The 12,865-nt window shown below is 33.2% G+C and overlaps 1 protein-coding gene and 1 non-coding gene across 3 annotated transcripts; one reads left to right on the forward strand and one right to left on the reverse strand.

The window, feature by feature from the left end:
- Positions 1 to 1,370: 1,370 nt before the first annotated feature.
- Positions 1,371 to 1,443, forward strand: TRNAA-UGC (transfer RNA alanine (anticodon UGC)). Its single transcript has one exon. It is a non-coding gene; the product is annotated as a tRNA-Ala (tRNA).
- A 3,672-nt stretch (positions 1,444 to 5,115) lies between these two features.
- Positions 5,116 to 9,453, reverse strand: LOC126692802 (IQ domain-containing protein IQM6-like). Of its 2 annotated transcripts, XM_050388571.1 has the most exons (9): positions 9,169 to 9,453; positions 7,900 to 8,446; positions 7,604 to 7,718; positions 7,451 to 7,516; positions 7,275 to 7,363; positions 7,087 to 7,174; positions 6,770 to 7,009; positions 6,557 to 6,658; positions 5,116 to 6,276 (listed from the first exon to the last, which is right to left on the reverse strand). In XM_050388571.1, exons 2-9 carry the CDS (start codon positions 8,367 to 8,369, stop codon positions 5,521 to 5,523), a joined length of 1,926 nt encoding a protein of 641 aa, XP_050244528.1. In that variant the 5' UTR covers positions 8,370 to 8,446; positions 9,169 to 9,453; the 3' UTR covers positions 5,116 to 5,520. The 2 variants fall into 2 exon arrangements, with proteins under 2 accessions (XP_050244528.1, XP_050244527.1); XM_050388570.1 differs by having other exon boundaries at positions 7,275 to 7,516.
- Positions 9,454 to 12,865: the final 3,412 nt, after the last annotated feature.

The following is a 12,865-nucleotide window of genomic DNA, read 5'->3' on the forward strand; positions in this document are numbered from 1 at the left end:
TGGATTAATGCTAGTCAGTTTGCTGGTAAAAGACTACTGCTATAAGGCTATTCTCTGAGAATATAACAAGTATTACCACCCCACATGCCAATGTGGAAAATTAGGTCATCAGCAACAACAACAGCAACAAAGCCTTACCTTAGCCCCCCAAATGCTCACCAAAAAAAATTAAAAAACTAAAAAGAGTTCTATCATCTATGTAAAGTGTAAAATGAGAACATTGTTCGTGTTATGCAGTGGGAATTTCCCAAATTGGCACTAAAACAAAATGGAGCAGTAACATAAAGTAATTGAATTGGTGTTACTTAATTGAAAGACGCTACGAGATTGGTTGATCAGATATTGTGGAACGTAAGTAACTTGAAGGTGGAGGGTGCCACATCCTTGTTACCTTTCTTTTATGAGTAATGATAGTCACGTACTTCTTATTACACACTCTCACATGACTAAAATTAAGTTTTTAAAATACGGTTTTACAATTTTAATTGAAACCTTGTTTTACACTCTATTTGGGAGGAGGGAGAAGAATGAAAAAGATTGTAATGAAAAGAATTATTTTGGAGTATTCTTTGCATTTCCTTACTTGAGAGTTCTACCTATAGGCATTTTAAACCCCAAATTTAACAAATAAATAATAATTTTTTTATCAAATTAAAAATGGGGGGAAAAAAACTACATGGCTTGTTTCTTGTGAGATGCTCTAAGTCCTAAGTCCTAACTTATTGCTTTCTATATATGAGAACTTTAGAGTGTTAAATTCACTATGTCTCACACACAAGCTCAAAAACTCATTATCCATAACAATATTAAATTCAAATAATGTTAATTAGCAATGGAATGTGAAAACATTTTAATTGTACATGGTGTATGAAATTTATTTATACATTAGAACAAATTTGCATTTCCATCTTTTCCATTATTTTGTATGGTTCAATGTTTAGTACATAATTTCTCTTTAAAAAAAGTATCTTGAACATAATTTTGGAGCTTAAAGGCAAAGAGAATAATGTTAATTATGTGAACTGTTTTTATATTTTTAAATGAGGGCGAATTTTTCTATATAATGCACGAAGAAAACTTGAAAATAATTGCATAGAACTTAATTTTAACATTTGATTACTAAAATATTAACTAAATGGCTATCATTTTATCACACATGATTATAAATCTCAAAATTTAAGTAAAAACATTCTTTTAGGACTTTTTTTTCATCTTAAAGTTCAAACATAATAACCAGTAATCAACTCACAAGAATTAATATATCTAATTATTTCATCAAGTAAAAAAATAATCAATGATTTCTTACCTACATAAGCGTACTAAATTCCACTAATGGTTAAAAATATTGTCTACAAAGTTGTCCCATAGCTGGGGATGTAGCTCACATGGTAGAGCGCTCGCTTTGCATGCGAGAGGTACGGGGTTCGATACCCCGCATCTCCACCCTTCTTCTTTTTTCTATTTTTGTGTGAAACCAATTTAAATGACACACAAACATGACCATTCTTCACATGGAAAGAATTTGTGGTTTCTTCTCTCGATCTGATGGAGGGATTTAAATCTATTCATTATGTTTTCCCCTTTCAAATATATGCTAGAGATCTAGTTTGGTAACTTCTTTTATCCACTTTTGTTATGTCGATCTTTGTTCAAGTTTTTGACAACATTTCCACCATAAATAATCTAACAAAAATGTGGAAAACAATGGCATAGAAAAGAATCCCTATATCCTCTTTTCTACCAAGTATTATATAACAAAATTCAATAATGGATTGTAGTTTTATCCATATTTGCATTAATTAGCCCATATATAAGAGTGTAGTTGTTGTTTGAGGCAGTGTTACTTGCTCGAGAGCAAGGGAATCTCTGCGTGCTTTGTCTCTTTACGGTTTACACAAAGAAAATGGAGTAGGAACCTTTAAGTTGAGACGGGAAAAGCCCTATGGCGATGCATTAGCACTTCTTGATTTTGGGGACAAGTTGGCTTGCTCTAGAACCTAGACCTGAGGCTCAGGAGGATAGTTTCTTATACCTATGTTCTAAATTGTTTTAGTTTCACAAGGTTTTTGGCTCCCTTTTTTTATTCCTTTTATTTTGTTTCTTTTTCCCTTAGTCAATTAAATTCTGAGCCATGTTACACCCTAGGAAATACATGTTAGGAATTTAATCTAATTCTTGAACTTGTGAGAGACGAAAAAGAGAAAGAAATTCTTCAAAGAGAAAACAATGACATGACACAAGATGTGGTTTAATAATTTGCCTACATTCACAGAATTACTGCATTTTTTACAAGAGTGGCCGGCCATATAGTGAACCCTAATCTAAAACTACAAATAAATATTATATACCCCAAAACAACCAGGCCAAACCCTAATCTCATAAAAGTTTTTATTTAAAATTGTCACACTTATAAGTAAGGTTGGGTCACAAACCGGATCAAACACAAATTAGGCTCCACATAACCCAATTGTACAACAAGTTCCTTTAATGTATAATAGAGGCAGTAAGATAATGATGGGCCAGTATTTGGAATTTGGATAGAGTTCAGCATAGACAAAGCCATGGCTTGACTTGGGGGTGGGGGGTGGGGGGGGCAAATTTTTTTAAAATATATTATTATATATGTGGGTATTAATTTTAGCAATTTTATTTTATAAAATTATACTTTTGCCTCCTTAATAATATAATTAATTCTTTTAAGAATATTGTTATAGTCACAAATTTTTCTACAACATTTTTACAAATGGTTAAGATAGTAAATTCTTGGCGTAAATGCACTTTTAGTCCTTATATTTTGACCTTTTTTCCATTTTAGTCCCTACATTTTATTTTTTCCACTTTTAGTCCCTAAAACCAATTTACGCTTTCCGTTTTAGTCCTTGAAGCACTATTCCGTCACCAAACTAACGGGAAAATTGGACGTGGCTGACGTGAGCATTAAAATATTATTAAAAAAATTATTTAACATTTTTTAAATGCCAAAATTATAAATAATTAATTAATTACTCAATTTTAATTAAAATAAAAAAACAAACAAACAAAATTATTTTCTTTCCAACAAAAAAATTTACTTTCTTTTAATTAAAAAGAATTTTTTTTTCCAATTTTTTTTTTTTCAGAAGAACATATTCTTTTTTTGATGAACTCAAAAGAACATATTCACGTTCTTTATGTTGTTTCCCATATATGATTCATATTCTTACCAAACACAAAAAACACAAACTCAAATTTAAACATTACCACAAGATCACAAACACAAACGCAAAGAACACAATAACAAACATAAACCAATTAAAAAGAGTAATTAAAAATTTTTCTTTTTTTTCTTTTCATTATTTTCGGAAGAACAAAGTTACATGTTCTTCATGTTCTTCGGGAAAGAACATGAAGGTTGCCCAGAAAATTAAACATGCAAAAATTCATTCAAAATCCCTTTCCTCCACTGAATCCTCCAACAAATCAAACCCATAAACCCAGAAAAATAATAAATTCCACATGAAAAAAACAAACCCAGAAATTTAAAGTAAACACAGCAGCAACCTGAAACCACCAAACCCAATCAAATCTCATCTGCCCCTCTTTTCACTCTCATCCACTTCTCTTTTTTCTCTCTAGACCATTCCCCTAAATCAAATCTCTCTATCTCTCTCTCTCTCTCTCCAAACCCAATCACTCTCTCTCTCTCTGTGGTGAGACCAAAATTCCCAATTGATCCGCAAATGCCACCTCTGAACAACAAATCGATGATGATGAACACCAGGCCAGGAAGAATCGGCGGCGACTCCGACGAATCGGAGACGCCATCGAACAATCTCTGGGTCGGTAACCTAGCCAGCGACGTTGCGGACTCAGATCTCATGGATCTCTTTGTCCAGTACTGTGCACTCGATAGCGTCACCTCTTACTCTTCTCGCAGCTACGCTTTCGTCTTCTTCAAGCGAATCGAAGTCGCTAAGGCCGCCAAGGATACCTTACAAGATGTCGATCTCCATGGCCACCCTATCAAGAGCGAATCGGACTCCGAGGCAGGGACTAGATCGGGTGGGGCCGAGGTGGAGGAGGAGGAGTCAGGTTCAAAGATCAGGCGCCAGGAGCCAGGGTCAAGCTCGTCCTCAGACTTGTGAGGTGAGTGGGACTCAAAGCCGAACTCGTCCCACTTGGACGAGTCATGGGGAGTGGTGGGATCGGGGGGCGAGTCATCGGAGGAGGATGAAGTGGCGTCTTTGAGATCGTTTTGAGAGAGAATGAAGACGAAAGGGCGAGCGGTGAGTGAGAGAGGGTAGAGAGAGAGTATGAGGTTTTGGTTGATGGGTTTCTATTCTTTTGCTGGGTTTCATGTTTTGCTAGGTTTCATGTTCTTTGATTCGGTGGGTTTCTATTCTTTCTACAGTAACATTAAATTGAGTAATTAATTATTTTTTTTAATTTTGGTATTTAAAAAATGTCAAATAATTTTTTTAATAATATTTTAATACTCACGTCAGCCACGTCCAGTTTTCCCGTTAGTTTGGTGACGGAATAGTGCTTCAAGGACTAAAATGGAAAGCGTAAATTGGTTTTAGGGACTAAAAGTGGAAAAAATAAAATGTAGGGACTAAAATGGAAAAAGGTCAAAATATAAGGACTAAAAGTGCATTTACGCCTAAATTCTTATTAGTTCGCATTTGGACCTACCACTTATATTATTTTTTACTTACCAATAATCACTCATCACAACAACAATTTGTAAAAGAGTCTGTAGCTCTAGCATTTTTCTCATTTTAAAGACCAAATCTAAAACAAAATATACAAGCCAAAAAAATTAGTCCAACAACAAAATTACCAATAGTAAAACTAAACAAAATTAAGCCTAGTCAACTAATTTTACCCAAAACAAACAATACGACCCTATAAACAGCCAGCAGTTGAGCAGCAGCAGAGTCAAAAGTCGAAGTCACTGCACACAACCAGCAGTAAAGCCGTCTTCCTTAACTCTAAGTTCTGGCTCTGTCCTGGAGTTCAGATGTGCATTATATCTTGTGGGTATGAATGCGCTTGAATATGCTGTCATTTTCCTATTCCTAAGCAACTGGCAATCAACTTCCGCGAATTTTTTCAAAAGTGATGTACAAAATGTTACTCTATAAACACTTTCTTATTTTATTACCCAACAGAAAAGAAAATACACTTTGATATCTTAACAGTGATTTTGGCTTTATGATTTCAATATAGGACCTACATACATCATAATTTTTGTTTTTTTTATTAGTACATACATCATAAAGAATTAAAATGGGTCTCTTCTCTTCTAAGATTGAAGGGCAGCACATCCTGCAGAACCTCTTCAATTCTCATTCCATCCCCACCATAATCTACAAAAAATGTGGAAAACAATGGCATATAAAAGAATGCAAAAAATCCCTATATCCTCTTCTTTTTTCTTCTTTTTTAATAAGTACTATATCCTCTTCTCTACCCCAGTATTATATAATAAAATCCATTATGGATTGTGATTTCATCTATATTTATATTTGGTGATATCTATAAAGTTGTTTGAGACAGTGTTACTTGCTCTGGAGCAAGGGAACTTCTGCCTGCAGTTGTCTCTCTAAACAAAGAAAATGGAGTAGTATCCATTGTGCTGAAGCGAGAAAAGCTCCGGGGTGATGCATTAGCACTTCTTGATTTTGGGGACAAGTTGGATTGCTCCAGAACCCGGGCCTGAAGCTCAGAAGGATAGTCTCTCATGCAACCAATTCGTGGCCCCGCACCAGTTGCCCATTTACTGGATAATTGTTTACCCAACTGATATGACTTCATTCCTTTATGTGAATCTATCCTTTGCAGGATTTTTTCTTTTGGAATTGGCTGCTCATCATCTTCTTCTTGATATCCATCAAATAGGTTCATTTTCGGAACCATGAAATCTTCTTCAGATGAAAGTGATTCTTCTGCTGTTTCATATCCATCTCCTGAAGACAAATTTGGAGGGTCAGTGTGGCAACTTGGTCTAAGTTTTTCACTCCTAAAACTGGCAAATTCATCATGTTGGTTTGGTATTTTAAGCCTGTTCATTTTTGGGTATATATCTCCTGACAATCTTGGCATGGATGGTGTGGGATGTTCTGCAGCATTAGAATCCTGGTCTCTGGAATCACTGCGCTCTGTAGCTGACAAATTTTCACTAATAGATTCAGTATCCTGAGATAAATCTGCTTCTGTTGAATTGCTCCGAAGGCAAATGTCGCTGCCCTTTTTATAAGGGGCTTCTTCTTCTTCTTCTTCACCTGGGCTTTTCTGTTGCATAAAAAGAGTGGTGCATTAGTGACTTGCCTTCATGGTGAATCAAAATCTGATATGAACTATGGCAAATAAAGTCCGTGTGCAATGACAAAGCAGAAGGTTTTTGGCTAGATATAAAAGTGCATATCTTCCATGATATGTCAATTGTCACCACTATTTGCAGTTCCAATATTTGCAGAAAGATGGATTTATATCTGTTGTTGCTAGCCACAAAAATAAGATTGTACAGGGTGAACTTTAAAAATTTATTGAGAACAAAGTCTGCATGCTCTACCTTTACATTAGTGAGATCTACGTTGTGTTCATTAAGGAATGACATGAGTTCCTGAAAATTTTCTTCTGTTGGTCGATAATGCCCACTGTGTGGCCAAACTGCCTGATTGAGTTGACAGAAATCGTGTTAGTACATCAAAAAATTTTAATATGAAGTAAAAGAAACCAATTAATAAAGCCAGTTCTTAAAATCCCCAATTTTTTTATTTTATACCTTCAAGATGCCATCTTCCACTACTAATCTTCCAGCAGATAATGTGGCTCCACCTGCCAAGAAACTTGAATGTTGAAATGTGCCCTTGTTCTTCAGCCCAACGTATAAGGTCTTGGATGTACCAAGGACAAAGATCCACTTAGCATCTTTGGGTCCTCCTTCTGTATGAAGGTTTTCACCACTCTGCTTGTAGACAAGTTTCCCATCTTGCACCACAACTTCATAAGCCTTCCTTTCTGCCTGCAAAATGAAGCATTTATCAGTAATAATAATTCTAACTCTACTTTCTAGGGGCCATAAGGGGACATGAGGCTCACCGGACCAAGATATTTAATGCATTGCTGCTGAAGCTTCGATCGAGGACATCTCTCATGATTGACTTCTTTTCCTTCTCCCACATCGAGCCTGTTATTTTTCAAAGTTCAAATGTCAAGGGTGAAAATAATTCTCATTGGAAAGCAAAAGTCAATCTGAAGGATTTGCTTTTGGTCCCAAGTAATCCTACCAGTAGAAGAAGGGCTGTCTACTCTCACAGTGGAGCCATTTCACATAATAAAATTGAAGATTATGGCCATAGCGATGGCGAGGATCAATCTGTTTAGGAGAATAACAAGATTGAAAACAGGCCACAAATAAAACTAGTAGTTTTGTCCAAAGATTTACTTTAAGCATGAGACTTACTGCCTCAAGCCAATGTTGTAAAGCAAGTTTCTTAGCATTTCCAACCTTACATAAGCCTTTTCCCACCTGCCAAAAAAAAAAAAATCAGCAATTTAGAACCATATATAACTGATCAATATTTTTTAACCATGCACCAAATTGTTTAAAACTTACCTTAGCAGCTCTAGTTCTTGCCCTTGACCAGCGTGAAACAGCTGTCTCTGGTTTCCCGATGTCAAAGAATGATATAGAGCTTCGCTTCAGTTCTGCAAAATCTAGCAATTTCCACCTATAAAATGAATTGCAAGAAGCTTTTATATTGTTTGGACAGATGAAAACAACACCATTTCATTTGGTTATAGTTAACATTTGAAATGGATGGGGTCAGTTCAATTTTATAAAATCATTCTTGTAAAGAAAGATTACACAGCAAGCATGAGTGTAAAGGAATGCACATAAAAACTACAAACCAGCTTTGTTCCACAAGAACTGCACAATCTGCCAACCGTCTCCTTGTTCGGAAACTCTTGTACACTTTCTGCAACTTCAATGCAGCCTTGTTTCTATTATTCTTTGGCTCCAACAATGGTGTCTGGTGATTTTTCTCAGATAAGCTATCTGATTTTGCCAATTGGTCACCAACATCTCTAGTCTTAGAGCTCACACATCTTCCAAACACATCATTTTCCATTTCTGCAGTAGGAGTTTTGAATGAGAACACAGTCTCTAACTCCCTCCCTTTAAAGCTAAGTGATCCTTCCAGTATCATCTTTCTTGAACCAAATGATTTCAACTTAGTGGAATCTGAATCGCGGATGTTGAAACCGACTGATCGCAACATGTTCCTCACTACTGAACTAACTGATCTTACAATTATAGCTTCATAGCTACTAACCAAATCATCAAGGTCGGCAAGTGGGCTAGAAAAGGATATACCCATTTAATCAAAATGGGATATCTTGTATATATCCCAAATAACCAAGATCTTAATCAAAAAGATCCATGGGATCTGGATACCTGTTGAAGAAAAAAAAAATTGAAAGTTAAATATTAGTATCTTTGACAGGCATCGTATGCTAGAAAAAATTACACCAATTTTAAAATTCAACAATGAGGATTTATGATTGATCCCATGAACACCTGTCCACATTTCGTTTCACACAAAAAGATATAGGATTAGGACTAGGAAAATAAATAAAAAATGCCTGAAAAAATTAAGTACGTACCAAAAAAAAAGTATGATTGAACCGAACATAGAGCATTTATAAGACCACATATAAAAAAAATGAAACTTCAAAATACACAACCAATATTCCTGAAGTTCATTTCTTATTTTGTAGGCCTAAATATCCTAATAGAAATGGACCAAAAAAACCATCTTGCAGAACATTTAACACTCCCATATTCCTATTTCAATCAATCAACAGAAAAGCAAGTGCTTAAGAGACACCATTGTCAATGTTGACACCTTTTCCTCTACAAACTTATTTGTACACAATCATAACTACATTATTTCCTTTTAATAGTTGAGTAAATTCTCTATACAATTTTTACCAATTTTAACACAATAGCCATAACCCATAAATTCAGAAGAAGAAGAAGAAAAAAAACCCAGAAATCATTTTTAAAATTCATGTTTCTTCTTTACACAATTATCAATAAGTTGAATGACAAAATAAAAATAAAGAAGAAAAGACAAGAACATAAGAGTGATGAAATGGAGGGTATAATAATGTTACCTTAATCCATCAGAGACAAAAGTGGAAAATGAGAGACGAGACTAGAGGTTTTTCCCCAAGTCTGAAAGTAAAGGTATGAGAGAAAAGAGACCAAAAAGTGAATGGCCCAATGGAGTTTGGTCGGTAGCAATGTGAGAGAGAGCGAAGAATGTGGGAGGTGGCGAAGAGGTTAAGAGATTACAGAGTGGCTTTCATTAGTTGAGCCACTTTCTCAGCCTGAGCTTTTCTGTGTCTCTTGAAAAACACCAACTACTCGTTAATTAGTTGATTAGTTCTATGCTGCTATTCTTGCAAGATGTACGTATATATAGAAGAGAGAGAGAGAGAGAGAGAGAGGGTGGTATCACTGAAGTACTAACAGGCACGAGACATTTTCACAATAATTTTATAATAAATAATATAAAATAAATTATTAGAATTAATAACCACTTATCATTTAAGATTTATTAATAAAATGTTATGAATATATCGATATTCATTTTCTGTTTTATATTATGTTTTCAAAACCCTTTTTGTTTTCACTTTTCACATTAAAAACAATTTCAAACTTTTGAATACTAGACATTTGAACAAGGTGCTGTTTGTGATAAAAATAGACATAAATATCAGCTACGACTGTGTGCCAAAGACCACAAAACAAAAAAAGACCAGGACCTAATAAATAAAAAAACTAAAATCTCAAAGACTCAGATCAATTATTATACATAAAAAATAAAATAAAATAAAAAAGACATTGATTTTTCTATCCTTTTTTTCTTTTTTTTCCATCCAAAACTTGATTCCAGTGCATTAAACTATTTAAGATAGTAATGATATGCGGTTAAAAATGAACACATATCATCGTTGTGACCAGTTTAATATATTCAGATCCAAATCAAATCACCTCACAAAAAAAAAAAAAAATCCAAATCAAATCTATTAAATAAAATAATGTCAATAGTGAGTTTAGACAAAATTTAATTTGTTGGTATACACTATACAGCTATAATTGAGGCAAATTTATTTATTTTTGAATTTATTTATAAAAGATTAATCATTTTGCGAAATCTGGATGGGCCAAACCGCCAAAAACTATTTGCTGGTCACAAATCACAAAGGATAAATGACTGCCATTCAGTCGTTATTTATTTATTTATTTTTTTTTATGAGAGCCATTCGGTCGTTTATGCGTTTAGTTGAGCCAATGGTGTATTATATTATGAGTGGTTAAGACTAATTACATGGCTAAAGTTTGAATGGACCACCTAACCTTTGTCAAAAACTCAAAATCTACATATATCTACAGATAGTTATACTAATAAAACTTTTTAAAATTTTTATGAACTTTAAATATTGATGCATTAAATACATTGACTTGTAGAACCTCATGTACAGCCATGTGTGTACAGATGTCAGTTGGGAAATTGGTAAAACACAACAAATTATCTAATCACCATTTTTTATTTTTTCTGAGGGGACAGAGTAGTGTCACAGCCTTTGATTAAAAAGAAAATTATTCCAAAAAAGCTATATAGTTTACTTCTATTTCAATAGTTCAATATATGTTTGACAGGTAAGAATTGACTTAATTCAATTGTTTTAAGTTTATCAAAAAAATTCAACTGTTTCAATAAATTCAAATATTTTAAAGTAAATTTGCATTTGGATAAACCTCATCAAAGTTATATTACGTTATAAATTGTTATACTTATACGCTATGAATATGGACATAGCTCTGTGGGGGAAAAAAAGAAAAGAAGAAAAAGATATATTTGAAGCAGCTTATCACGAGAAGTATGATAATAAAATTCTAGCAATTAGGCCAAGAGCTTCTCGGCTCGTTTGCACTTCTTGGATTCCATTTCTGAACCTTCACTCTATTTAGCATTCATTTATGGATAATTTTGCTTTTATTTTAAGGTAGAATTCACGATAAGAAAAATAAATAATTAAAAATGAATTCATCCAAACACCCAAAAGTCCGTAACAATTATTATTTATTAGGGATTTCCTTTTTTATTTCTTCTTTTATTTATTTTATTATTGATTCCTATTTCTTAAGATAATATACTACCGTATAAAAGTAATTAAGGTAAGTGGGTTCCAGTTAGCTCAACTGGTAAAGTCTCTGATGGTTGTATAAAAGATCTGGAGTTCAATTCCCGCTTACACCAAAAACTGATTGGTGTCTTAGTCTGATGATAAAGAGCAGTCATCAGAAGCAGACGTCATAGGTTGAAACTCTCTCAAAAAAAAAAAAAAAAAAGTAATTAAGGTAAAGTCACACTGTCGCAGACATGATCATTTGTACAAGCTAGCTATAGACCTTAGAAATTCCAAACCTTCTTGTCGTTTGTTTGTTTGTTTTTTTTTTTTTTTTTTTTTTTGAGAAATAATATGTCTACAATATTTTTACAACAAATTTTAAGTGTCAAGTTGTTACTAGTTGTTATTATTGGGGCAAAAAAGTAATCTTAGTGTTAATTTGAAATTTGAACCAATAACAACTAACTACCTGTGATTTGTTGTAAAAATATTGTAAACGTAACATTTTTTTTTTTCAGTTAGAAACTTTGGTGGTCCTTTTTTTATTTATGGGTTATATTAATAAGTACTCTTAAAGTAATTGTTAATAAACTATATTAAGAAAGTTTTGACATTAATTTTATGAAAAATATAAAAAAATTATTAAAAATTTTACGTAAAACTGTAAAGTACCGTATTTATTTATAGGTTAATATGCCCTTGGTTTAAAAAAAAAAAATCATGTTAATAGATGTCTTTAGTGTAGTATTTGTTAAAAAAACTATTTTTAAAAAGTTTTAATACAATTTTTATGAAAAATGTAAAAAAAATTATCTAAAAAATCACTTACTTTCTTATTTTCTTTTTAAAAAATAATTTTTTTTTTTATAAACTAATGCCTTTCCAAAAAAAAAAAAACTCACGCCTTCCTCACTTATGATAAAGTTCAATATTTGTATTTGTGTGGATTTGGCTATTGGTAGTCACCAGAGCCGTGATAATTACGAGCAATGCAATGCGTCATATCGAAGTGAAGCTTCTTACAGTTTACGGAAAAAAGAAGAAGTGAAGTTTCTTACGGTTTACCCAAAAAAAAAGTGAAGTTTCTTACCCAAAAAAAAAGTGAAGTAGGGTTCGTGAATCGTGAGAACTCGTGCAATTATCAACAAATTAAAAGTCAAAACTCAAAAGCTTGTTTCTGACAATTTGTTGTCATGGCCAACTGTCGTGTTCATATTACAAGGTAAACAAGCCAAACAGGTGTACATATGTATATACTATATACGGAGTAGTACTTTGCGCTGTACGGACCTCCAAAAATTCGCGTGGCATAAAATGATGAAGCAAGCTTTTTGTCCACGATTTTGCATGGATCAAGATTTGAGTTTGGTAGATGAACTCACCCCCTCTCTGCATTGACCATGCGTGTATAATAATGTATTTAGTAGCATTCAGAATCTTTATACTCTCAATTAATGTATTTAAAAAATATATATATATATATATATATATATATTATTATGATTTGGTTTCCTTTAAATTGAGGCTCATACGTGTACAAATAAAGAAGCCTGATTTGCTCCATTTTAATGAAAATTGATTTTTTTTAGAGATAGTTTTGACCTATAATGTTTTCTTTTGATGATAGATTTTTATCATCAAACTAAAATACTAATTAGTTTTTTTTGGTGTA

This window comes from Quercus robur, chromosome 7, assembly GCF_932294415.1.
Source record: "Quercus robur chromosome 7, dhQueRobu3.1, whole genome shotgun sequence".
Lineage (NCBI taxonomy): Eukaryota > Viridiplantae > Streptophyta > Magnoliopsida > Fagales > Fagaceae > Quercus > Quercus robur.